A 22,730-nucleotide genomic window follows, 5' to 3' on the forward strand; every position below is an offset into this window, starting at 1 on the left:
GGGTGAAATCTGAAGCTAAACACCACAAACATAATTGACATGCCATTAAATTTGAAAACCGCACAGCAAGTACATTTTTGCACAGAAAAAAAAAAAAAAAAAAAAAAATGTACATGAGACTGCACATATTCCGCAACGTAATGAGGTGTCCATACAGGCTTTAAAGCATTAATTGCAGAAACCACAAATCTAAGTTAGGAAAAATGACCATTAGCCACAATAACTAGGATTTATGCTTTAACCCCATCTGCCCCGGGCCAGTTTTCGCCCTCCTGCCCAGGCCATTTTTTGGAACTTTGACATGTCACTTTATGTGGTAATAGCTTTGGAACAATTTTACTTATCCAAGCCATTCTGAGTTTTTTATCTCGTGACACATTGTACTTCATGACAGTCATAAATTTGAGTCAATATATTTCACCTTTATTTATGAAAAAAAATCACAAATTTACCCAAAAATTTTAAAAATTCGCAATTTTAAAAATTTCGAATTCTCTGCTTTTAAAGCAGAAAGTGATACCTCATGAAATATTTATTACTTAAAATTCCCCCTATGTCGGCATCTTTTTGTAAATGTCATTTTATTTTTTCAGGACGATAGAAGGCTTAGAATTTTAGAAGCAATTCTTAAAACTTAAGAAAATTTCCACAACCCAGTTTTTAAGGACCAGTTCAGTTCTGAAGTCACTTTGTGGGGCTTACATAGTGGAAACCCCCCATAAATGACACCATTATAGAAACTACACATCAAACTTTGTTAACCCTTTAGGTGTTCCACAAGAATTAAAAGGGAAAGGGAGATGAAATTTCTAAAATTTCACTTTAGCAGATTTTCTATTTTAATCCTTTTTTTTCTTTAACACATCGAGGGTTAACAGCTAAACAAAACTCAATATTTATTACCCTGATTCTGCGGTTTACAGAAACACCCACATGTGGTCGTTAACTGATGTAAGGGCACACGTCAGGGAGCAGAAGAAAAGGAGAGCCATATGGCTTTTGGAAGGCAGATTTTGCTGGACTGGTTTTTATATGCCATGTCCCATTTGAAGCCCCCTGATGCACCCCTACAGTAGAAACTCCCAAAAGTGACCCCATTTTGGAAACTAGGGGATAAGGTGCCAGTTTTATTGGTACTATTTTGGGGTACATATGATTTTTAATTGCTCTATATTCATTTTTTTGTTAGGCAAGGTAACCAAAAAATGTCTGTCTCGTATCTGTGAGGTAAGGTAGAGAGATGCGGCTCCCTCTGTCTTCCGATCGGAGCGCCCCCCTTGGTTTTGTCACCGTTTTTATTTTTTACAACATCATGCGCTATTTCTATAGAGCAGGTTTTTACAGACGCAATTATATCAAATATGTCTACTTTCTTTGTTTCAATTTTACATAATAAAGCATTTTTAAAAAAAAAAATGTTTGTGTCTCCATTTTCTGACCGCCTTTTTTTTTTTCTGCCGATAGTCTTGTGCAGGGGCTCGTTTTTTGCAGGAAGAATTTAAATTTTTATTGGTACCATTTCTGGGTACATATGATTTTTTGATTATTCATTATTACACTTTATGGGGGCAAATTGACCAAAAAATTAGTAATTTTGGCACAGTTTTTATTTATTTTTACAGCGTTCACCTGAGGGGTTAGGTTATGTGACATTTTTATAGCGCAGAGCGTTACGGACGTGGCTATACCTAATATGTATATTTTTTATTATTTATTTAAGTTTTACACAATAATAGCATTTTTTAAACAAAAAAAATGATGTTTTAATGTCTCCACAGTCTGAGGGGCATAGCTTTTGAATTTTTTGACCGATTGTCTTATGTAGGGTCCCATTTTTTGCGGGATGAGGTGACTGTTTTATTGGTACCATTTAGTGCGACATATGCCTTTTTGATTACTTGGTGTTTTACTTTTTGTGATGTAAGGTGACAAATTGCTTTTTTTTTTTTTTACACAGTTTTTTTTTTTTTTTTATGGTGTTTATCGGATGAGGTGGATCATGCGATATATATAGAGCCGGTCGTTACGGACCTTGTGATACCTAATGTGTGTTTTTTTTCTTTATTTTTTATTATAAAATCAGGGGAAAGGGGTGTTTTTTTTCTTTTTTACTTGAAATTTATTTTTATTTTTTTATTAAAACACTTTTTTTTTACTTTATTTCTGTCCCACTCTGGGACTTCCACTTTTGGGGGGTCTGATCCCCTCTGCAATGCATTACAATACATCTGCATTGTAATGTATTGCCTGTTAGTGTATTACACTGAGTCATACACTAACAGGTTGCCTATGAGACACAACCTGGGGCTGGATCTCCTCGGCCCCGAAGAAGGCAGGTCCCGATGCCATGCAAGGCATTGGGCAGCCTGTGAATGGCAGCGCGGGGACCTGATGGGCTCCCTCACCCGCCACATGCACGTTATATGCCGCGGTCAGCGCTGACCACGACATAGAAGGGGTTAATCCGCTGGCATCGGTTTTTACAGCGATGCTGGCAGATACAGCAGGGGCCCGGCTATCAGGGACTGATAAAATAGTACATCAAAATGCGGCAAGTCACTTGTAGCCATGACCTACTATTACGTCATATGTGGCAGTCACATGACCATATGTATTTTGCAGTCGGCAAAATGTGGACTGTAGCAAAATGGGCAAGAATAGGACATGTAATATCTTGTTTTGCGGGATTGCGTAACGGACATACGGATACAGTTGTGTGAATGGTGCCCAATAGTGCGCAAGTGTACCTGTCCATCCGCTTTAAATCTATTGCTTTAAGTTATGGTCTATTATGTTTATGAACCCACCTCTCTTTTTCTTCTTCCTCTCCACTTTCATATTCAGACTCTTCTCTGCTGGAAACATCCATATCATAATCATCATCCAACTCTGGCAATGGAGGGTTCTCAGGGAGGTCCGGTGGGACGGGAGGGTATGGGGATGGCATAGCCAAATAGTCTGCATGCTGCATCAAAAACATCATGGTGAATGAACCAAACAATGCTTGAGTGTTGGCAGATCCCACCATTAATATAACAATTTGGATGGGGGCAGCAAGATTGTTCCCAAATGTTTGATGTAGGTGGAAACAAGGGTCGACCATGTTCATTTTAAAAATGCCCAATCCTCGCAGCAGATGCTACTACATCCATCACTGTGCCAATAAACTTGCGTATACGCTCAGCATATATTTTATGGAGTGATCGGGGGACACAGACAATGGCCAGACAAACAAAAAGCTACCTTAACTGTAGGGGTTTCTCACCCTAAGGCCTCATGCACACGGCCGTGTTCCACGGCCGAGAGCGGTCCGTGGTAACCCGCCTGGGATTCCTGCTGACAGCAGGAGCGCACGGCGTCATTGGTTGCTATGATGCCGTGCGCTTTATGCAGCCGCTGCTGTACAGTAATACACTCGTATAATCTATACGAGTGTATTACTGTACAGCAGCGGCTGCATGAAGCGCGCGGCGTCATAGCAACCAATGACGCCGTGCGCTCCTGCTGTCAGCAGGAATCCCGGCCAGGTTACCACGGACCGCACTGGGCCACGGAACACGGCCGTGTGCATGAGGCCTTAGAAGCAATAGCATATAGCACTAGGGCTCATTCACAGTTTTTCTGGCCACAGCTGCTCTCTTGCATGGTCTGCAACATAGCCCTAGGTACTTTTTTTCTGCTAGTAAATATAGCCAAGCTTATTACTATAGCAAATCCTATACTCACCAAGGGAGGCTGTGCAGTAAGCGGTCCAAAAGGGGCTGGCAAATTCATTTTATTCATTAAGTGTAAAACCTGAAGTAAAATAAAGTCTGCGTTATTGAGTCTTATGTCTTACACAACCAAATCATAACGCTGTACATGTAAGGTATGATGTGCCTGGAATTGTATGGAGTGGGCTGCTGCGGTGAGCCCGTGCCATACACGGCAGGTGCCAGCTGTGTAATACAGCAGGCTACCGGCTGCAATGATGGAGAATGGCGATTATGCTGAACCTCGTTGTTTAACTCCTCAGATGCCCTTGTATCTGTGAGGTAAGGTAGAGAGATGCGGCTCCCTCTGTCTTCTGATCGGAGCGCCCCCCTTGGTTATCATGACAGCTTGGGGCCTGCTGAGTCTTGAGGCACAGCTCAGAAGGGAGCACACCAAAATCCTTTTCACTCTAAAAGATCACTATTAGGGTGAATGGGACTAAGGGGGCTAATAGTTTTTAAAGGGGTTGTCCGGGATCAAAATTATTTTTTCTTTAAATACTTTACTCACTATTACTAGCAGAGTCAAGGTTCCCCCGATGTTTTTAGGTATTTTTTTACACTTCTGCATGGCTCCTATGGTCCCCAACAGATTGTTGACATCAATGTTTGTGTGTGATGACTTCCTGACGCACTGCGGGTCCCAGCGCAGCGCGGCATCTCCTGGTTTCAACTGTCTATCAACTCTTCCCTGCACCCGCCTCCCTCATGCATATTCCGCCTCCTGCCACACATCATCCACTCCTCCATGTATCCGCCCCCTGATTCTCCAGTTTTCTGCACCATTTGGCTGTATTTTACATGGGAGGAGTTTTCTATGCTAAGTAGCATAGTGATCTGCCTCCTTCATTCATTAGAAAGCTCCATCCTCGGTGACGTCACCAGACCAGAGGGGAGTGGCTAAGCGCGATGTCGGCCAGCCTAGTTACCGCCCCTCCGTGCGCTCTGCATAATAACTTAGGCTGACGGTGACGTCACCAGGCTCCCTGCGAAGCGGAAGAAGAGGCTTTGCTCGCCTGCAAGGGACCCGGTACGTCACAGAGTATAAGAAAATAGGCACTTCCGGCTAAGAATTTGCTATATCAAAACGGGGCTTCAGAAATGTGTGGCAAAGGTAGGACATACATGTGTGTAATATGTATGTCACTCTGGTACTATTACACCAATCTCCCCAATCCCGGACAACCCCTTTAAATAAAATAGTGAAAAGTTTAAAAATAAATAAAAAACACCTAAATATTAAAAATTTAAAATCAACCCCCTTTCCCAATTTTACAAATAAAAATAAACCCCAAAAAATAGGTGTTATAAAATGTCTGAACTATTAAAAAACATTTCCTGTGTGATGAACGTCGTTACAGAGAAAAAAAAAAAGAAAAAACACTGTTCGCCATTTTTTAACCCCCCAAAAAATTGAATAAGTGATCAAAAAGTCATACATACCACAAAAATGGTACCAATAAAAACTACAGTTCGATCTGCAAAAAAGCCCAAAAATGGTGATGCAAAGAAAATTTCATTTTTTTAAAGTAATAAAACAAAATTCTGACCCCCATAACCTTTTTACAGTACTATATCTACTGAGCTATGTGGGGGCTCATTTTTTGCAGGACAACCTGTAGATTTTATTGATACCATTTTGGAGTGTGTGTGTGACTTTTTGATCACACTTTATTACATTGTTTTGGGTAAGAGAAGCAAATTGCCATTTTGACCCTTTTTTCCGTTACGCCATTCGCAGTATTTAAAAAAATTGCCATTTTGACCCTTTTTTCCGTTACACCATTCGCAGTATTTAAAAAAATTTAATAAATAGCAGAAGAAATAAGATGTCTACCTGCACATAGAATTTGGGTACACTAGCCAAGGCATTTGCAATGTTAGCCAATACAGTGCTTGTTGGAGGAGGGTATAAGTACTTGAGACTGGATCGTATTGGAAAGACAAGTCTGAAAAAGAAATATCAGATTGCAAGTCAGTTAGTGAGAACAAAGGAAAACTACACACATGCATTAAACCACACGTATGGTTACAAAAAAATAAGAAAATGACAACTGCATCTCATGCGGCTTTAGATGTATTTAGAAGTTAAGCAGTCAGGGAGGTTGAGTGTATGCGCATACACATACCAGTATCACAAGGATTCAGAATTAAGCATCCATGCCCGGCTACAGGTCCTACAGAGGTTCTTATCTGGCCTGCAGTGTCGCATATTGTATCAGTTGGAGGCATTGTACTGCAGAACCCCTCTCCATAACCTTCAAATACACAAACTACTACATAGATCTATGGATTCTAAAATCAGAAAGTAGATTGCAGAACCAGGAAAGTCAAAGTAATGGCATTCAGAATAAAAGAAAATGTTCCAATGTGACCAATAAATCCTGGGAAAAGGCTGATCTGTGGGCGGGCCAGACGTCGGACCCCCATCTGATGCCGATGACCTATCCTGAGGAGAGGTCATATTTTACTCCTGGGAAACACTTAAATGTCTCAACTTGGTTTCTTTTATATAATTACACCTCATACAGCAATATAAAAAAAAAAATTCTCTTTAGAGTTGACCACAAAAGGGAAGTCATTTTACAGAAATCCAGATTACACAGAAGCATTCCTAAAAGCTTCCTGACAACTGTATGTACGAGACGCAGAGAATTGGCCGGCTGTCTCCAGACCACTGCAAGCACAGCTCACAACACACACACATTCATACCACAAACCCGTGATTTGGTGCGATTCCTCTCTCAATGGAGACCTGGTCGGGAGGCTTGGAATCTTTTTTTTCATCTGCTTTTTCTCCAGAGCTGAGAGGTAAAAATTAAACATAAAAAAAATATGAAATGTACTATTACATATTATTCATCCAGCATGAAAACTGTGTAATGAATGGAGCAGCTGCTTGGGGATGCGCCATGCGGTAAGTTCATTCTCTAGGGGTCTGAGACAGCACAGCGTAGAGTTCAGCTATTTCCGACAGTCCCATACAGAATAAATAGAGTGCATGGTTCATGCTCAGCCAGTCGCTCCATTCAGTTTAGGGTAAAAATCCCCCTCTCTCATGATCACTGCGAGTCCAAGCAGCAAAACCCCCACCTATCTAAGATTTACCCCCTACCCTATGGATAGGGGATAACCTGTTATAACCAGAATACCCCCTTAAGGGCTCATTCACACAACCATAGGCGGTCTTTGTCCATATTGCGGAGAGCAAACAGCGGGTCTGCAATATATGGGCACAGGCCGTGTGAATCCCGTGGCCCTATTAACCAAACAGAGGGAGGGGCTGGCAGGGGTAGCACGGTCTACACAGTGACATGGGCCCGCCCTCAGTGCACTTAACTGCTTATTTGCATATGGATTAAAAGTAATTTTTCTCCAGTATGAAGCAATGGATCACTAAGTGAAAGATATCATTACCTTCAGCTCAGCTAACCCTACAGGGCATTGTGCTTGGTGTAATAGTGAACTGCCCGGTGACAGATTCCCTTTAAGGCTACCTGCATCCAGGTGTGGGCTGTGTTGCATAAATTCCACACAAATTTCCGTACAGATTTCTGCCAATTTCCACAAAAGATCCAAACCAAAAACAGCATGCGTTACTTGCAGTTTTGCAACACATTTCACTTCTGCAAGGGAAAGGAATGAAATCTACACAAAAGAACGGCACAAAGAGCTAATATGCTGCAGATTTCAGAATCCGTACTACACATGGAACGAAAACGTGTGCCCATGGGTTTTGTGTAATCTCATACACTCTGCTGGTACTGTATTAGACTGCATGAGAATCTGCACGGAAAAACGCACGTAATCCGCAACTGGTGCAGGTGGCTTAAAGAAGCATTTTTACTGTTGCTTTCATTTGAATATTACATAAAGATATGATAAAGCAAAGATTTCGCCTACTAGCTGCGTATGGTTGAATTATAGGCTCAATCTCTGACTAGATAGTTCACACAGCATCTTTAGTAAGGAGCAGAAGTTAGGATCTTTATACGTTCCTAGGAAAGCCTCAATGTCAGGCTGGTCCACATTAAAGATGCAGTGTGAAGCGGCTAGTCAAAGCAGACGTCGTGTGGAGCAATGGCAGCCGGAAATGGCACCTATAATTCTTCAATAAAGTGGCTTGTCAGCTAAATCATTGCTCTGCCATGTGTCGTATGTGGAATGCTTCCTTAGGCCTCCTGCACACGGATGGTTTTTTTCCCCGTTTACTGGCCGTTTTTTGCGTTCCGTATACGGTCCGTATACGGAACCATTCATTTCAATGGTTCCGCAAAAAAAACGGAATGTACTCCGTATGCATTCCGTTTCCGTATTTCCGTTTTTCCGTTCCGTTTTAACATAGAACATGTCCTATTATTGCCCGCAAATCACAGTCCGTGGCTCCATTCAAGTCAATGGGTCCGCAAAAAAACGGAACACATACGGAAATGCATCCGTATGTCTTCCGTTTCCGTTCCGTTTTTTGCTGAACCATCTATTGAAAATGTTATGCCCAGCCCAATTTTATCTATGTAATTACTGTATACTGTATATGCCATACGGAAAAACGGAACGGAAAAACGGAACAGAAACGGAAACAAAAAACGGAACAACGGATCTGTGAAAAACGGATCGCAAAACACTGAAAAAGCCATACGGTCGTGTGCAATAGGCCTTAAAGAGGCTCTGTCACCTAGATCAAGTCTCCCTTACCAGGCAGGAAGGGGACCCTGGTAGGGTATACTTGATCTGGGTGACAGGGCCTCTTTAAAAGGGATTTTCCCATCTCAAACAATGAGGACATATTTCTAGGATATGCCCTCCATTGTCTGATAGGCGCGGACCTCTCTTGTAAATGCAGCCGGAAAAGTGAAGGAGGGAGCACCGCTCACGCTCGGCTGCCCTCCATCCATTTCTATGGGAGCCACCGCGCTGGCTCAGCTATTTCCGTCGGCCCCATAGAAATAAATGGAAGCAGTGGCCACACAAGCGTGCTGCGCTCCCATTCATTTCTAAGGAGAATTCCGAAAATAGACTAGTGCGCCGCTCGGCTATTTTCGGCAGGCCAATAGGAACACTTGGTGGTGGTCAAACCCGGCACTGCCGGCCACCACTTTGCTGGCTTCGTTTTTGGCTGTGTTTACGAGATAGGTGTGGGTCCCAACTCTGGGACCCACACCTATCAGACAATGGGGGCATATCCTAGCAATATGCCCCCATTGTCTGAGCTGGGAATACCCTTTTAAGGCTGGCCATACACCTGAGAAGCAATATTTCTAGAGTGCGAAGTTGCAGCTGACTGGCAGATGTCAGGGAAATGAAGAATTGTGCATTCATCTCAGTGGAGTCATACACAGCATTACATGACCAGCTGTCATCTCACGTAGTGGCGACTACAGTCATGAATTGCTGTGTTCAGCCCTGACGTTCTTTCTCCCATAGGCTGTAGTCTGAGACTGTTCACGTCAATAATTAAAATATTAGCAAAGTGAATGCAGGTAACACCACTCAATGCTAGGGGCTCAAGGATGATTAGTCAACAGCCTGGACACCCGTTTTTTTTTTGCAGAAGGGTCACAAACCTTTTTTTCTTCTCAGAACAGGCAGGTTGGTCAGGTAGGTGGACATGATCCTCCTTTGCATATTCAACAACCAGAGTATGGCCGAGCACTTGGAGCTGGTGAAGCACTGAAAGAGCCTGGAAATGAGAAAAATACTAATATTAAACCCCCTAGTACAGGTAATCTTCACCTAAAGTATATAAGGCTACTTTCACACTGACATTTTGGATTTCTGTTTGTGAGATCCGTTCAGGGCTCTCACAAGCGGTCCAAAACGGATCAGTTTTACCCTAATGCATTCTGAATGGATAAGGATCCGCTCAGAATGCATCAGTTTGCCTCCGATAAGTCTTCATTCCGTTCTGGGGGCAGACACCAAAACGCTGCCTGCAACGTTTTGCTGTCCGATTGACGAAACGGAGGCAAACGGATTCGTCCTGGCACACAATGTAAGTCAATGGGGACGGATCAGTTTTCACAGACAATAGAAAACAGATCTGTCCCCCATTGACTTTCAATGGTGATAAAGACAGATCTGTTTCGGCTATGTTACAGATAATACAAACTGATCCGTTCGGTTGTATTATCGGTGCGAATCCGCACCAAACACGAGTGTGAAAGTAGCCTAATATGAAACAAGAGAAAGACAGTAAACAGGACCCAAGTGAGACCCAAGATTACTCACCGACAAAAAGTAAATAAAATAAGGCACCCAGGTAAAAATGTGGAATTGCTGCAAAACGGATGTCTCGGGTAGCTACCTAAGCGATTACAGGTTAGACAACAAAAGAGAGTGTAACAGGGCTTCTCTTGTTGTCCTTTAAAAAAGACTCTCAGAGGCTACTTTTGGGTAGCTAACCTCAGAGAGATAGTCGACTGCTGGACATGTCTGTATGACAAAAGACATTTTGCCCAGCTGACAGACTTTTCGAGGGGATGCATCATTGGATTGAGAGAAGCAGAATGGACGTTTCGACAAATCGAAAGAGTTAAACAGTTTTTACGCTAAAACTCTGGATCAGGCAATCTTTTGTTAATGTTGCTAGGAGCAGAACCCCCCTCTGATACTTTGCTGTCTTAACCACTTAAGGACCACAGGTTTATACCCCTTTTTTACAAATCGGCACTCCACAACTTTAGCGGTTTATTGCTCGGTCATGCAACTTACACCCAAATGAATTTTACCTCCTTTTCTTCTCACTAGAGCTTTCATTTGGTGGTATTTCATTGCTGCTGACATTTTTACTTTTTTGTAATTAATCGAAATTTAACGATTTTTTTTTGCAAAAAAAATGACATTTTTCACTTTCAGTTGCAAAATTTTGCAAAAAAAACGACATCCATATATAAATTTTTCTCTAAATTTATTGTTCTACATGTCTTTGATTAAAAAAAAATGCTTGGGTAAAAAAAAAAATGGTTTGGGTAAAAGTTATAGCGTTTACAAACTATGGTACAAAAATGTGAATTTCCGCTTTTTGAAGCAGCTCTGACTTTCTGAGCACCTGTCATGTTTCCTGAGGTTCTACAATGCCCAGACAGTACAAACACCCCACAAATGAACCCATTTCGGAAAGTAGACACCCTAAGGTATTCGCTGATGGGTATAGTGAGTTCATAGAACTTTTTATTTTTTGTCACAAGTTAGCGGAAAATGATGATTTTTTTTTTATTTTCTTACAAAGTCTCATATTCCACTAACTTGTGACAAAAAATAAACTTCCATGAACTCACTATGCCCATCAGCGAATACCTTGGGGTGTCTTCTTTCCAAAATGGGTCACTTGTGGGGGTAGTTATACTGCCCTGGCATTCTAGGGGCCCAATTGTGTGGTAAGGAGTTTGAAATCAAATTCTGTAAAAAATGACCAGTGACAATCCGAAAGGTGCTCTTTGGAATATGGGCCCCTTTGCCCACCTAGGCTGCAACAAAAGTGCCACACATGTGGTATCGCCGTATCAGGAGAAGTTGGGGAATGTGTTTTGGGGTGTCATTTACATATACCCATGCTGGGTGAGATAAATATCCTTGGTCAAATGCTAACTTTGTATAAAAAAATGGGAAAAGTTGTCTTTTGCCAAGATATTTCTCTCACCCAGCATGGGTATATGTAAAATGACACCCCAAAACACATTCCCCAACTTCTCTGAATACGGAGATACCAGATGTGTGACACTTTTTGCAGCCTAGGTGGGCAAAGGGGCCCATATTCCAAAGAGCACCTTTCGGATTTCACTGGTCATTTTTTACACATTTTGATTTCAAACTTCTTACCACACATTTGGGCCCCTAGAATGCCAGGGCAGTATAACTACCCCACAAGTGACCCCATTTTGGAAAGAAGACACCCCCAGGTATTTTGTGATGGGCATAGTGAGTTCATGGAAGTTTTTATTTTTTGTCACAAGTTAGTGGAATATGAGACTTTGTAAGAAAAAAATAAATAAAAAAAAATAAAAAAAATTCATTTCCGCTAACTTGTGACAAAAAATATAAAATTCTAGGAACTCGCCATGCCCCTCACGGAATACCTTGGGGTGTCCTCTTTCCAAAATGGGGTCACTTGTGGGGTAATTATACTGCCCTGGCATTTTCCAGGGGCCCTAATGTGTGGTAAGTAGGTAAATGACCTGTGAAATCCTAAAGGTGCTCTTTGGAATGTGGGCCCCTTTTCCCACCTAGGCTGCAAAAAAGTGTCACACATGTGGTATCGCCGTATTCAGGAGAAGTTGGGGCAATGTGTTTTTGGGGTGTCTTTTTACATATACTCATGCTGGGTGAGAGAAAATATCTCAGCAAAAGACAACTTTCTCCATTTTTTTTATACAAAGTGGCATTTGACCAAGATATTTATCTCACCCAGCATGAGTATATGTAAAATGACACCCCAAAACACATTGCCCAACTTCTCCTGAGTACGGCGATACCAGATGTGTGACACTTTTTTGCAGCCTAGATGCGCAAAGGGGCCCACATTCCTTTTATGAGGGCATTTTTAGACATTTGGAAAAAATGTCTGAATGGAGCCTTACAGGGGGGTGATCAATGACAGGGGGGTGATCAGGGAGTCTATATGGGGTGATCACCCCCCTGTCATTGATCACCCCCTATAAGGCTCCATTCAGATGTCCGTATGTGTTTGCGGATCCGATCCATGTATCCGTGGATCCGTAAAAATCATACGGACATCTGAATGCAGCCTGACAGGGGGGGTGATCAATGACAGGGGGGGGTGATCAATGACAGGGGGGGGTGATCAATGACAGGGGGGGGGTGATCAGGGAGTCTATATGGGGTGATCACCCCCCCTGGAAGGCTCCAGGGAGACGCCTGTATGTGTTTTGCGGATCCGATCCATCTATCAGTGGATCCGTAAAAATCATGCGGACGTCTGAATGGAGCTTTACAGGGGGGTAATCAATGACAGGGGGGTAATCAATGACAGGGGGGTAATCAATGACAGGGGGTATCATGACAGGTGGGGTAATCAATGACAGGGGGGGTGATCAGGGAGTCTATATGGGGTGATCACCACAGTCATTGATCACGCCCCTGAAAGGCTCCAATCAGACGTCCATATGCGTTTTGCGGATCCGATCCATCTATCAGTGGATCCGTAAAAATCATGCGGACGTCTGAATGGAGCTTTACAGGGGTGGTGATCAATGACAGGGGGGGTAATCAATGACAGGGGGGTTATCAGGGAGTCTATATGGGGTGATCACCACAGTCATTGATCACGCCCCTGTAAGGCTCCATTCCGACGTCCGTATGCATTTTGCGGATCCGATCCATCTATCAGTGGATCCGTAAAAATCATGCGGACGTCTGAATGGAGCTTTACAGGGGGGTTATCAATGACAGGGGGGTGATCAGGGAGTCTATATGGGGTGATCTGGGGTGATCAGGGGTGATCAAGGGTGAATAAGGGGTTAATAAGTGACAGGGGGGGGGGGGTGTAGTGTAGTGGTGCTTGGTGCAACATATTACTTGAGCTACCTGTGTCCTCTGGTGGTCGATCCAAACAAAGGGGACCACCAGAGGACCAGGTAGCAGGTATATTAGACCCTCTTATCAAAACAGCGTCTGATATACCTTTCAGGGGTTAAAAAAAACACATCTCCAGCCTGCCAGCGAACGATCGCCGCTGGCAGGCTGGAGATCCACTCTCTTACCTTCCGTTCCTGTGAGCGCGCGCGCCTGTGTGCGCGCGTTCACAGGAAATCTCGGCTCACGCGAGATGACGCCAATCGGCGTTAGTGTGACCTGGGAGCGCCGCAGAAATGACGCCTTTCGGCGTTAGCGTGGCGGGAAGTGGTTAATAGGTTTGCTTTAAAGGGGTTCTTATCACAGACAACCCCGGCACACAGCCAATTCTGCAAATGGCAGCCAGGACAGGGATATATAGGCTATCCTAATAATACAAAGATCAGGAGGCGCTTACAGAGCAGATCAATTTGGGCGGGGATGGTGGTAGGTCTATGATGTTTTTTTTAGGGTTGAGCAAAATCGACTATGGATGAAACATCCGAAGTCGATTCGCATAAAACTTTGTTCTAATACTGTAAGGAGCAGGAGCTCCGTACAGTATTAGAATGTATTGGCTCTGATGAGCCGAAGTCATTGTTTCGCGAAGTCTCGCGAGACTTCGCACAATAACGTCGTAAATTAAATTGTACTGTAAAAACAAGATTTTGTAAAACTTACCAGTAAAATCTCGTTCTCGCTCTTCATTGGGGGACACAGAGACCATGGGTATAGCTATGTCCTCTAGGAGGCGTTGACACTAGTAAAAGCCGTTAGCTCCTCCCCTGGCAGCTATACCCCCTCCAGCCTGGAGAGAGAGCTCCAGTTTGTGAGAAGCAGTAGGAGAAGTAAATCAACGAAACAATGTGGAACAGCAACAAAGCCAAGAACCGAACCAGGTTCTAACCAGCAACAGCCACAACTGTGGCCGAACAACAAAACTGGGTGGGTGCTGTGTCCCCCAATGAAGAGCGAGAAAGATTTTTACTGGTAAGTTTTACAAAATCTCGTTTTCTCACCTATATTCATTGGGGGACACAGAGACCATGAAACGTCCGAGAGCAGTCCACAGGGAGGGAAAACCACAGACCCATGGGGCAAGCGCCCGTGCAGGCAACTAAGAACTGTCGCCTGAAAAAACCACGCAGCGACCATCGATGCATAAGTATGCACCTGGTAACTTCTTGCGAACATGTGTAAGGAGGACCGGAGCCACCTTACATTACTGTGAAGCCAAAGCAGATTCCTCCTAGCCCAAGAAGCGCCCACCGCTTTTGGGAGAGTAAGCCGTGACACCTAAGGGTGGAACCCCGCTCCGAACGAGGTAAGCTGCAGCACTTGCAGACCGAATCCCTCCTGAGAGAAAAAGGGGATCCGTACGCCGAGAGGGACTGGAGGCTGCTAATAATGAGTAGAGCACTGACAACATCCATAATGTAACTCCCTTCCGTAGGGTGCGAAGGAAGTGACCGTGATATGGAAGTCAGAGACCACCTTCGGGAGAAGAAGGAATGCTGAGAAAACTATATTCAGATCCCAAGGCTGTAAGGACGGTACAGAGGAACCGTATGTGCAGCACCTTGAAGGAAGATTCCCATGGGCACCAGGGGAACCTGGAAAGCTGCCCAAGACAGAAGTGCCAACACCTGACCCATCAAGGAAACAAGGGCTAAACAAAGGTCCAACCCTTAAAGTAGAAAGGAGAGAGAAAACCCCAAAGTGTGGGGGACGTCTCGGCTTCAGAGAAGCCCCAGAAGGACCTCCAGGTCCCATAATAGATCCTGGCGATGCAGACTTCCTGTCCTGAATCAGAGTGCGGAAGATACCCGCCGAAAACCCTCTCCACGTTAGAACGGCGGTCTCAATAGCAACGCAGTCATTGAAAAGGTCATGTAAGACTGAACCCCTTGAAAGAAGGACGTCTCTGAGTGGCAGTGACCAAGGGACGTCTCCAGGAGAACGAGGTCGGCGTACCACGCGCGACGAGTCAGTTTCGGAGCGACTAGGATATGTCTGAATGTCCTCCATCCGGATCTTCCGTAGAACCCTGAGAAGTAGGGGAAGAAACTCCCGCCAAGGAGAATCAGGACCTCCATGGCGGATGCTTCCGGAACTCTGGCTCTGGAGAGAAGGTGGGAAGCCTTTGTGTAGATACCGTTGGCACACCCGGACCAATGGAAGAGTCCCTGTTGGAGGAAGAATGTGGAGGGCATCACAGCCCACCAGTTGGGAGCGGATTGTGTCTGGAATGGAAAGCCACCAAACGAATACCCCATGCAACGCAGGTGAGGGAAGGTAGCAACGTAGGAACTACCAAGGCACACAGGGTGACAATGAACCATGCGCCAGAGGGGGAAAAGACAGGAGAAGCAATAGGCTAGGTCTAAGCCCATACCCTGTAAGAGACTGACACTATACAGAAGTAGCCAAAGATCAAGTGGCCGTGCAAAAAACTCAGCCTGAGAAGGAACGGAAGCCAGGCAAGGGAAGTCACACTGCAATGCTAGCCCCATATCCCAGCAGAGGAGGGAACACCCGTAGAAGCCACTGATCCGGTGCTAAAGAGTCCACCGCCTAGTGAAGGGTTGTGCAGCAAGAACCCAAGCATGTAGGGAAAAGTAATACCGCTACCACAGTGGTAGCCAGCGCTTGCCCCGGCAGCGATAAAACTGAGGGAGAGGCCCGATACTATCCGTAAAAACCACGTGCCACACTGCCCCAGTTACGTGGAGCTAACCTTAAAAATTCTACCTGGAAGGGCGCTGAACAGGCGCAACTGCCAAGCTAGCTCCAGGGTAGGACTCCTACCAGAGGGGGATGTCCCACTGCAGCGGCCATGAACTTGAACATTAGCGAAAAGCTGCACTTGTGGAAAAAAACAAGCTGTAGGAGCTAAACCAGAGTCGCCAGCATAACCACTTCCCCAGAGAAGGGGGAGTGGTGGATAGAGAATACGGAGTCAGTAAAAAAAGTCGACTCGCAGGAACATACTCACTAGGTAAGTGCAACGGAGTATGTATTACGTATTGATGCGGACAATATCAGGACCGACTGGAGCAACGGAGGCCCATGTAAGACCCACAAGTGATGCTAGGAACCCCCTGGCAAGACAGAGGATGTTATAATCAGGCGCGAAACCAGCACCAAAAGAAGGATGCAACGATGAATAGCCACCGTATCCACTGGTGGCACGCCCTCTTGGAAATAAGCGAAGGCATCTAGTGCCGCAGAAGATGGTTAGTTACTCCCCGCTAGTGGAGCACTAGAGGAAGGGGAAATGCGACAGAAGCACGGTGATGTGCAACACTCCACCTATGGAAGGATAGCGTGACAGTCGGAACAGTATTCAATGGTAGAGTAATTAGCTACCTAAGGAAGGTGTGAGCATACGGCAAGTACTGGTCAGTGGTGGGGAGAATACCCCACCTAAGAAGGGGGGCGAATGCCCACAGTGAGAACTAGCGCATATGGCGAGTCCTGTTCCCCCATGGAGTGCAATAGTGCACCTAAGGGGGTAATGCATACAGCACATAATGTAACCAGTGACAATGTCCTCGCGTCACCGATGGATCTGCATATGGCAGGTCCTGAACCCCAAGTCATTGTACTTAGTCCACCTATGGCAGGGGACAATGTATAAGGCAGGCACTGTATCCTGAAGTAGTGCAGTTACAACACCAAAGAAGTGGGTAATGCATACGACAGTACTGCTGGCCACCTAGACGCAATCTCTGGAAGATTGCATCGGACTCATGTCAGGGTCCGAATCAGAGATTCTCCCCTCTTCCTGGACAGACCCGCCCCAGTGAGGGAGGGTGTGTCTGAGCATGATTTAGGGAGGAAGAGTAGGGGAGCAGAACTATTCGAGGAGAAAAATGTCCTGCTGCGGTTCGCTTGCGCGTAGAGCTACACTTCAGAATCTCGCCCCTGGCAGTTGTGGACTGCTCAGGCGGGGACTTAACCAAACCATGAGGGTGGAACGGAAACTCCCAGAGGTCTCTCCACCGGATTGCGAAGGCGGTGCATTATCAACCAAAGAACCCCGGAGGGTGGATTGGAGATTCCAGCGGACCCCACTGGATTGCGCAGGTGGAGAATTATCAACCAACAACCAGGAGGGTGGATTGGGAATCCCAGAGGTCCTCCACTGTATGGCACAGGTGGAGAATTTATCAACCAAACGGCCCCGTAGGACGGATTGGGATCCTGCAGTGGTCCGTCACTGGATTGCGAGGTCCCCCTTACCCGAGATAGGACACGGCCCAGTGTAGTACCACACAGACCGGGTGGCCCTGTGGCTGAGGAGGGGGACCTGTATGGACGGACAGGTCCTTTATTATTATTATTATTATTTAATTTATTTTTTAAACTAGGAAGCCGGCCTCAATGACAAGAGGCAGGAAGGGGTTAAATCCTCCACTCGTGTACAGTGTACTTAGGGGAAGGGCCCCAGATAATCAGGTGCCGGCCTAAGAATGGTGGGTGGCCATGAAGGGTTAAGGCAGTGGCTCAGCAGGCGACTAGGGGAGGGAGAGAAGGGCGGGAAAAATTTGCGCCAGAGTGCCCCCCCCCCAGGGACGAAGACTGCGGCCCAGCAAGCCGCAGCGCGGCTTTTCAGAGATTGCCTTCCCCCCCACCGAATGCTGCACCGGCCGTGTCATAGACCGGCCGGACTGAATGGGGGCGTTCACCCCGCCGGCCGGGCCGTTGATAGCAGGGGTCGGGAAGAGAAGGCGCGGGGCGGAGCACCAATGTGGTGCACGGCCGATCGTGCTGCAGTTAACCCCTTCCGGAGCGGCGCGACAGCGTTTGCTCCAAGGGGTGTAAATATGGGAGGTGTCGGGGAGCGGAGTCTCATCCGTATGTGTGACCGTCTGCCCTGCTGGCCGCCATATTTTTTGAGCGGGGCGGCAAAAATCGCGGCCGGAGCACCGAAGCTATGCCGGCCGAACGCAGGGCGGTTAACCCCCTCCCGGAGCGACGCGCCCAGCGTCCGCTCCCGAAGGGGTGGAGAAGGGTAAATGCCGCCTTGTCGGGGAGCGGGAGCTGCGCTCTGATCCCTGCATGTTAATACGGAATTAGCCCTAGGGAGTTACTTAGTCAACCTGAATCGCGCCAGTAATGCATACAGCACCCTATTAACCCCCTATGTCCTCCACTCAACCAAACGGCCTGTGCCAGAGGGGAATGCTTCAGGGGTGCTGGAAGGGCTGCAGGTGCTGAGCTATGCTGAAGCCCTGTCTGTTCGCAGACTATTGCCACCACGAGGGAGGGGGTAGACCAACCCAGAGGGTTAAATACTCACCTAATCCCGTGTAGTCACCTCTCTTCTCTTTCATGCCGCCATCTTCACCCCTCCTCTGGTCCAGCAGGGTCACCCCTTCAGCTACTGGCACGTAGTGGCAGGACGCTGGAAAAGGGGGCTTGGACGGGTGACCCCTTGGCGGGCGGGATGCAGGGAGCGAGGCTGCCCTGGTCCACCTTGTCTTCTGTGGGGGAGGCAGCAGTGCGGGTGACCGGCACTGGCGCAACTCGACCCCGGGAGAACAGGGAGGCGAGGCATCCACTGTTTTCCCATCTGAAAAAGAAGGGGGAAAAAAATTAACTAAAATAAAAAATCTTCAGGAGATTCCTGCAGAGCAGGGAGGTCTTGCCTCCTATTGACACTACAAAAAACTGGAGCTCTCTCTCCAGGCTGGAGGGGGTATAGCTGCCAGGGGAGGAGCTAACAGCTTTATCTAGTGTCAACGCCTCCTAGAGGACATAGCTATACCCATGGTCTCTGTGTCCCTCAATGAATATGGGCGAGAAAACACATTTCCCGAACTCAGGTTCGGTTCCAAGTGGTACTTTGGAACTTCGGCTCATCGGAGCCAATACATTCTAATACTGTACAGAGCTCCTGCTCCGTACAGTATTAGAACGAAGTTTCGTCCGAAGTCGATTCGCTCATCCCTAATGTTTTTAATCAAGACGATTGTAAATTTGCTTCATTTTTCATTGCACTGGGACATGTGGAGATTCCACCTCATATACAGTAGCAGCAAGGGGTGAGGTTATAAAATAAATCTCCTCCACACTGTAGAGTGTGTCCACACCAAACCCACACATAACTGGATATGCGTTACCGCTTTAAAGAGGTTCTCTGGGTGAAAATCCTCCTGTGTGCTGACCTGTGGGAGGGAAGATATTCTGCCAATTCCGCCATGCTCACGTGACCACCAGGACTGGCTGTGGGCTATTCTTCTCAGGTCCCGACCGGAGTGCTTCACGAGTCTCCTGTTGAGCAGCAGGTACAGTATGGAGCTGAACAGGAAGAATAAGGAACAGATCCGGTGGGGACCCGAGCAGAAGAACCTGTATCCGAATCTGGTGGTCACATGACTGCGGTGGAACGGTGATACCAGTGAGTGACGCAGGAGTAAATACTGAGCAGACTACAGGTCAGCACATGGGACAATTTTCACCAAAATCCAGATAATCCCTTTACAATCTGCAGTATGTCAATTTTATGGGATTTTCTGCAGAGGGTGAAATCAGCCACATTTCTCTGTTAAGGTCCGCACCATTTGGTGCATACTTGGCTACTGCAGGTTTTGGGAGACCCGCCAGGGGTGGCTGTACCCTACGTGCTCCCATACTGCCCCCTCTGTGACAAGCCAGGGGCCATAGAGAAGGTCACGTAACCCCCCCCTCCGGCCAATCAGCAGTGAGCAGCACTTACCTTTGCAGCGGCATATTCATTTCGATAGGTTGCAAATGCCCCATGTTTCTGTAATAAAAACATAAAAAGATTACTACTCCCATTATAGACAGCCAGCTGTCATTAACCCCTTCATGTCCTAGGGCTAAAAGAAAAAGGAACACGTCTGGTACAGTGTTTGCCAATAGAAAGCTAGTTTAGTGCTCTCATTAAGAGAAACAAAATAAGAGTATTGCAGGTTTGATACCTTTTCATGGCTAATAAAAATAGAAATAATGATGTTACATAGCGAGCTTTCGAGACCTCACCAGTCCCTTCATCAGGCGTACTACAAGAATATATATATACAATAAGAAGAGACGTGGGGGAATGAATGGACATTTGAAAAATAACAGAACACCGTGTCAAAGATCTTGAGAATGAGCCCTTAATTATCTTACAGATAAGGGTCTGTAAATTTAGAGACCATCAAGCTTTCACACCCCTTATCTGTAAGATAATTCTCAAGATCTTTGACACGGTGTTCTGTTATTTTTCACATGTCCATTCATTCCCCCACATCTCTGTTCTTATTGTATATATATTGCCATTTCTTCATATATTCTTGTAGTCCGCCTGATGAAGGGACTGGTGAGGTCTCGAAAGCTCGTTATGTAACATCATTACTTCTATTTTTGTTAGCCATTAAAACTCAAAAAAGTAGCAGCACTTACGAATCGACAGCAAAAAGTCTCTATGGTGGTGGTGGTGCCCGCAGCGTTGGATACCAGTCTGGAGCATCCCCAAATCATCCAGAAAAAAAATCTGAAATAAAGCTGCAGCACTCGCCGGTCTTCAATGGTTTATTCACCAAAAACTGCGACGTTTCGACCTCTCGGTCTCGGTATCAAACCTGCAATACTCTCATTTAGTTTCTCTTAGAACTAGTGACCTAGGGCTGAGATGGCTAACCTCTAGCACTCCAGCTGGGGAAAAACTACGACTCCCAAGAGTCTCTGAACTCCATAGAAATGGAGCATGCTGGGAGTCGTAGTTTTACCCCCCGCTGTCCTAGGGTCTAACCCCCTCCTCCCCTGAAGCACTACGGGGCCCATTCAGCCACCGCACTCCTCTCAGGCTGGTGTCTCTCACCAAACTCCCGCGAGTTCTCCCGTAACACAACCGGACGCTCTCCGCCCCGCTCTTCTCCAGCAGCTCTCTCCGCTCCTCCGGACTCAGTTCAGCAGGAAGGTGCCGCACCAGCAGGGTCTTCCTACCCTCACAATCCATTCTTCCATTACTCGTCTAGCCTGACTTCCGCCAAGGATAGGAGAATCTCGCGAGACTTGGTGCACGCCAGCCTAGCTGCCAACCAGCGCCGTGATGACGTAACGCAGAACGTAAGCACAGCACCGCCACCTACTGGCCGGACTGCAGGATGCAAGGAAAAGCAATTTACTATGCAAAGTACTGTACGCCGAGCGTTCGATGTTTAGCGCCGACAAGTTCATAGCTCGCTGTGCACACACGTATTTTATATTCAGCCAAAGGTAAATGAAAATAACGCAACAAATCGCATTGTATACTAGAAGTTTACATACAGTTTTAGGTCCTCAAATAAAACACTATATGCATCCACACCTCCCCCAGCCTGACGGCACAGGCCTTTGTCATATCACAGATCTGATGCTACCATTTTTATCAGTTTTCTATTCCTAGGTAAATGGAAAACACATTAGGAAAAAATACTAATAAAAATGATTATATGTTCATAGCTACCATAACCGGCACAATGACCGCCATGTTGATCTTTTTTTCAGTAACTAGGGAGGTAGTCGATACCTATGGCTATGTCTCAGGCTGTATAGCAGCTATGGTTATGAGCTGCCATGTTTTAAAGGGGTTCTCCGGGCTCTCCTATATTGATGACCTATCCTCAGCATAGGTCATCAATATCAGATCGGTGGGGGTCCGACACCCAGCACCCCCACCAATCAGCTGTATGCCATGTTCGGTCTCGGGTCACGCACTCGGTTTGTGTGCAGGAGCCCTTCGATTGGGGGTTAGGGGTGAGATCTGCAGGTATTAGCTGTACGTCAGTCACGGCCATGGCCATGACCGTGACTCCTTAACCGCATGCGGTTGCCTGCGGTTTGTTTTTGGTTGTTCAACCACAGGTGAGGGCTGCTTGTGTGTTGCCTCACTTGTGGTTGCCGCGGGCAACAAGTGGTTGGAGATTGTCGCAGATAGCAGCCTGAGCTGGTACTAGGCAGCTTGCGGCATCTTCATGCGGTTACACCTAGCTACCGCCTTGTTAGGTGTGTGTGTATGTATGTGTGGTGTGGCTTCTTGGCCTATATAGCCTCACTGTTTTCCCAGGTCTGAAGGTTGCTTCAGCCATGCTTAGCTGGAGCAGCCTCCTGTTGTATTCTACCTGCCAGTGAGAGCCACCCTTGTGATCATAAACATTATGTCACATTTACTTTATGTTATGTTGTGTGTGATGTCTATGTGATGTTTTGTTGGGACTTTCCTATGTTGTTTTGTGCAGCTTATGGATCTAGATTCCTGTGTGCACAGGGATCCAGTCAGCAAGGCTGTGGCAGGTAGGTGGAACTATTTAGTTCGCCTGCCATATCCGTAAGTCTGTTTTAGTTCCCTTGTTCCTTGCAGCTTGGCCATTGAGACCCCTGTTCCTCCGTATTCAGAAGGAACAGGTTGTCTTA

General features: G+C 46.1%; 1 protein-coding gene across 2 annotated transcripts in view; it reads right to left on the reverse strand.

The window, feature by feature from the left end:
* Window positions 1-21,328, reverse strand: part of RNPC3 (RNA binding region (RNP1, RRM) containing 3) — a 40,672-nt gene extending 19,344 nt beyond the window's left edge. For both annotated transcript variants that reach the window (XM_040407601.1, XM_040407602.1), the window contains exons 1-7: window positions 21,157-21,328; window positions 20,047-20,094; window positions 9,317-9,432; window positions 6,473-6,556; window positions 5,590-5,701; window positions 3,727-3,795; window positions 2,808-2,965 (exon numbers count right to left, since the gene is read on the reverse strand). In XM_040407601.1, coding sequence (XP_040263535.1) covers window positions 2,808-2,965; window positions 3,727-3,795; window positions 5,590-5,701; window positions 6,473-6,556; window positions 9,317-9,432; window positions 20,047-20,094; window positions 21,157-21,294 — 725 coding nt within the window. In that variant the 5' untranslated portion in view covers window positions 21,295-21,328. The remainder of the gene's footprint in view (window positions 1-2,807; window positions 2,966-3,726; window positions 3,796-5,589; window positions 5,702-6,472; window positions 6,557-9,316; window positions 9,433-20,046; window positions 20,095-21,156) is intronic.
* Between the last annotated feature and the right edge of the window lie 1,402 nt (window positions 21,329-22,730).

Source organism: Bufo bufo, chromosome 9 (genome assembly GCF_905171765.1).
Source record: "Bufo bufo chromosome 9, aBufBuf1.1, whole genome shotgun sequence".
NCBI lineage: Eukaryota > Metazoa > Chordata > Amphibia > Anura > Bufonidae > Bufo > Bufo bufo.